This window comes from Gossypium hirsutum, chromosome D06 (assembly GCF_007990345.1).
Source record: "Gossypium hirsutum isolate 1008001.06 chromosome D06, Gossypium_hirsutum_v2.1, whole genome shotgun sequence".
Lineage (NCBI taxonomy): Eukaryota > Viridiplantae > Streptophyta > Magnoliopsida > Malvales > Malvaceae > Gossypium > Gossypium hirsutum.
The window spans coordinates 5642916-5646977 of NC_053442.1; the positions used below are offsets into that span (position 1 = coordinate 5642916).

At 35.5% G+C, this 4062-nt stretch overlaps 1 protein-coding gene across 3 annotated transcripts; it reads left to right on the top strand.

Moving 5' to 3' along the window:
- Positions 1 to 771: 771 nt before the first annotated feature.
- Positions 772 to 3440, top strand: LOC107901435 (F-box/kelch-repeat protein At1g22040). Of its 3 annotated transcripts, none has more exons than XM_016827446.2 (2): positions 772 to 979; positions 1728 to 3440. In XM_016827446.2, the coding sequence occupies exon 2, from the start codon at positions 1745 to 1747 to the stop codon at positions 3158 to 3160; it is 1416 nt and encodes a 471-aa protein (XP_016682935.1). In that variant the 5' UTR covers positions 772 to 979; positions 1728 to 1744; the 3' UTR covers positions 3161 to 3440. The 3 variants fall into 3 exon arrangements, with proteins under 3 accessions (XP_016682935.1, XP_016682936.1, XP_016682937.1); XM_016827447.2 differs by having other exon boundaries at positions 780 to 979; positions 1471 to 3440; XM_016827448.2 differs by having other exon boundaries at positions 780 to 979; positions 1735 to 3440.
- Positions 3441 to 4062: the final 622 nt, after the last annotated feature.

The window sequence follows — 4062 nt, forward strand, 5'->3', positions numbered from 1 at the left end:
TGGTTGGTGAAAAAGTGGAGGGATTGGAGGAGGGAGTGAAAAATCGGAAAGAAAATAAATTTTGAGTAAGCTTGGTTAGGAAAAAAAGTGAGAAGAAAGAAAATATGAGGAGTGATCATTTTTCGTCCTAATGCATAAAAATCAATTCTTTCAAATTGGAACTATGAAAGGAAAGAAAATGATTGAGACGTGTATGTTAGTTCAAATTAGACATTTTTCAATTGTTTTATTTTCTTTCCTTTTACTTTTCAACTCTACCAAACAATAGAGAGAAAGAAATTTGTATTTTTTTTCTATTTTTCCATCTTTCCTACCAAGCACACTTGTGGAAAGGAAATTTATATTTTCCATCCTTATAGTTTTCCACCCCTTCAATTTTCCGTCCTTCTAAATTTATTTCCTTTGTACCGAGCAAAACAAGTTGATAGAAATTACCAATGACGATAATGATTGAACTCGGATTTCAAATTGAAAAAGTCAGACATTGAATTTTTAACTTATAAAGAACAAGGAGTAAATCTCAAATTTTGTCAAAGTATAAGAAGTAACATCACATTTTAACCAATTCTAAAAATTCCATTTTTTATTTTAAATCCGAAAATGAAAGGGATGAAACTAATCCTGGGCCTAATGAGCCCATAAAGATTTATGGGCCTAAACAAAAAGAACCTCGTAATGTGAAAACACAACTTTAACAACAACCATTAACGAGATGTCACATGTAACTTATACGTTGACTAATAAAGAAATGAGGAAAAAAAAATGCTGATTTTTGTGATACACGTTGGCATTGTTTGTAAACAAACGTTATTTATATTTTGCTGATTCGGTTTATTATTTATATGTATTTCAAGCAGCCAGAAATGAACTGCAATTTAGTATTTACAATTGCAAACACAGTGTCCCAACAAAATTCGCTTTTGGGTTTGGTAGATCGCTTCACTTGCTAATTTGGATGTTACTATTTTCTGAGTGTTAGGTAATTTTTCACTCAACCCTTCCTTTTTATTTATTTTTTCTTTTTTTTCCAGTTAAAGATCCGAGTAAATGCACCTGAAATTCATGCAGTTTCTCCTTCAATTCTTTTAATTTTCTGAATTATGGTTTTTTTTCTTGCATTTGATTTTATTTTGTAAAAATTTTCTGTTTCTTTCACTAATTATCTGTTGATGACGATGAAGTAGAATGGTTGAGTTTGGGAAAAATTAACAGTGAAAGTTTTATGATCATTTGGTGGGTTGATCGGAAATTGAGTTAGAAGTGTTATGTATCTTTCTTCTTTGCATTGATGGGTGATGTAAATTGGGGAAGAGGGTCTTCTTCTTCTTCTTTTTGCAGTGTTTTCTATGTAAATTTGGGGGGGGGGATGGGGATTAATCTTTGAACACAATTGCAGGGAAATTGGTTTAAATGAATTATTTAGTCCAATGCTATGTTAGTTTAATTATATTGTCTTCCTTTCTTTTGGAGGTTGAGACTTGAGAGGTTGGGGGAATAGTTGAATCGAATTTCATAGATTTTGGCTTGGCTTTTTGGAGAAGAAAGAGGAGTAAAGGGTGTTTCCTTTTGATTTATGTTAAGTTTGTGCTAGCTGAAAGTCAAAGAATGGCCTGAAGATGCATTTGTTGGGTCTAATAATGAGCATTGCATCTTATAGTTTTACTTCGGTTCTTTCATCTGTAACATTTTCTTTGATCAATGGAAGTACAATGACATCAACATTGCAGCAAGCAGGCTAAAATTCATGGGGGCTGTTCTGAGCTTGGCTGCACCAAGGAGTTCGATAAATGACTGCAACGAGGTCTTACAAAGTGGAACGTGCAAGAAAAATAAGTCCTCATGCTTGAATGAAGATAACTCAAGATTGATTCCTTGTCTTCCTGATGAGCTGTCATTGCAGATCCTTGCTCGACTTCCTAGAATTCACTACTTCAATTTAAGGTTGGTGTCACAGAAGTGGAAGGCGACTGTTATGAGCCCTCAACTGTTTAATTTGAGAAAAGAACTAGGAAAGACAGAGGAGTGGTTATATGTGTTAACTAAACTTGACGAGGAAAAGCCTCTATGGTATGGTTTGGACCCTTTGTCAAGGAAATGGCAGAGGCTGCCATCAATTCCGAGTGCCGGTTTTGAAGGAGAATCCCGGAAGAGTTTATGGAACATGGTGGGACCTAGCATCAAAGTTGCTGAATTTATAAAAAACTGGCTTGGGCAGAAGGATGGATCGGATCATGCACCATTTTGTGGTTGTGGCATTGGTACTGTCGATGGATGTCTTTATGTGCTAGGGGGATTCTCTAGAGTTTCTACCATGAAAAATGTCTGGCGGTACAATCCAATTCTAAATGCCTGGAGCGAAATGACTCCCATGTCAATAGATAGGGCCTACTGTAAGACGAGCATTTTAAATGATAAGTTATATGTTGTAGGAGGAGTTAAGTCAAGGCCGAGGTGGATTGAACCTCTTCAGTCTGCTGAAGTTTTCGATCCCCACACCAGTACTTGGTCCCAAGTCCCAAGTATGCCATGCTCAAGAGCTCATGAGTTACCTAATGCCTTTTTGGCTGACGTGTTGAAGCCTATTGCCACTGGAATGACTTCATACATGGGTAGGTTATGTGTAGCTCAGAGTTTATATTCATGGCCCTTCATCGTTGATGCCGGGGGTGAGATTTATGATCCTGAAACAAATTCATGGGGTGATATGCCAAGTGGCATGGGAGAGGGCTGGCCTTCAAAGCAAGCAGGTACAAAGTTGAGTGTTGTGCTTGATGGTCAATTATATGCTTGTGATGCTTCTGGCTCATTGGATCGGGGTAAAATAAAGGTGTATGACCGAACCGATGATGCTTGGAAGGTTGTCATCGGAAATGTCCCTATTAATGATTTTTCTAATTCGGAATCTCCGTTTTTACTTGCTGGATTTCATGGAAGGCTTCACGTCATCACGAAAGATCCCAATCGTGACATTGCTGTTCTCCAGGCTGAGCCACAGCATAAGTTCAGTCCTTCACTGTCAAGCTCGACTTATTTTTCGGATGGTTCCTTAAACCAAGTTCCTGATTCACTTACCGAATCAGAAACAGTTAACTGGAAGGTTATTGCCGCCAGAGATTTCGGCTCTGCTGAACTTGTTAGTTGTCTGGTACTTGACATATAGGTGAATCAAGCACCATGCAGGATGCAATTTATGATATTTATTGCCTGGAATTTGTAGAAATGATGTTAGGGAATTCTAAAGTAGATAATATACCCTGTCCTGAAGTTCAGAATTGGGGATTGTCATTTGTCTGTGGTTCACCTTCGGTCATGTTATCGGATGTTAGTATCTAATGCAAGGATCCCAGCCGATTTCAATGTGTAGTAAATAGCATTGTAGTAAATTAAAGGAAATTCTATCGTCTTGATTATAATATGAGCATATAGAGCTTTTATAAGTATACAAGTTCATCATTAATTCATTTTCCACCTTCTTACATTATTATCTCAGTAATGCATGGTTGTGCCAAACTTCACAAAGAAATGAAAATCAAATGGAGATATATATACACACACATGAAACTAAGTTTACTGCTTGGCTGCTAATTTACTTAAAATTTGGCTAGTGCAAATATTTAGATATGGCTTTCCAAGCAATACATGTTAGAAATATAAGCACTTGAATTCTTAATCGAATTCTCAATTGGAAGTATATATTCTCTTAGATTATAATTAATATTTTTATTATGATATTTTTATTTTTTTTCGTAAAATAGTTACAAATTACAAATTCAATGATTAAAAGCATGTTCAATACTATTAAAATACAAGCTCATTATCACTCTGCTTATATTCATTATTGAATATTTCTTTTTAAAAATATTTTTTACAAAATTTATTAATATAATAGTTGATTGAGTCTTAACTTAATTGGTATAAGTCTTGTTGCCCATGCATGAGGGTGTGGGTTCGAGTGCGCTGAAGTGCCTTATCTTCTTATTTATGAATTGGAGAGAAAATATAGATAGCTCTAAACATTATGTTAGATGATCGGAACATGAGATTGTTTAAAAAGAATTTATG

Excerpts from the sequence above, each read along its gene's own strand:
- LOC107901435 (XM_016827446.2), top strand. The coding sequence starts at position 1,745 with ATGGGGGCTGTTCTGAGCTTGGCTGCACCAAGGAGTTCGATAAATGAC.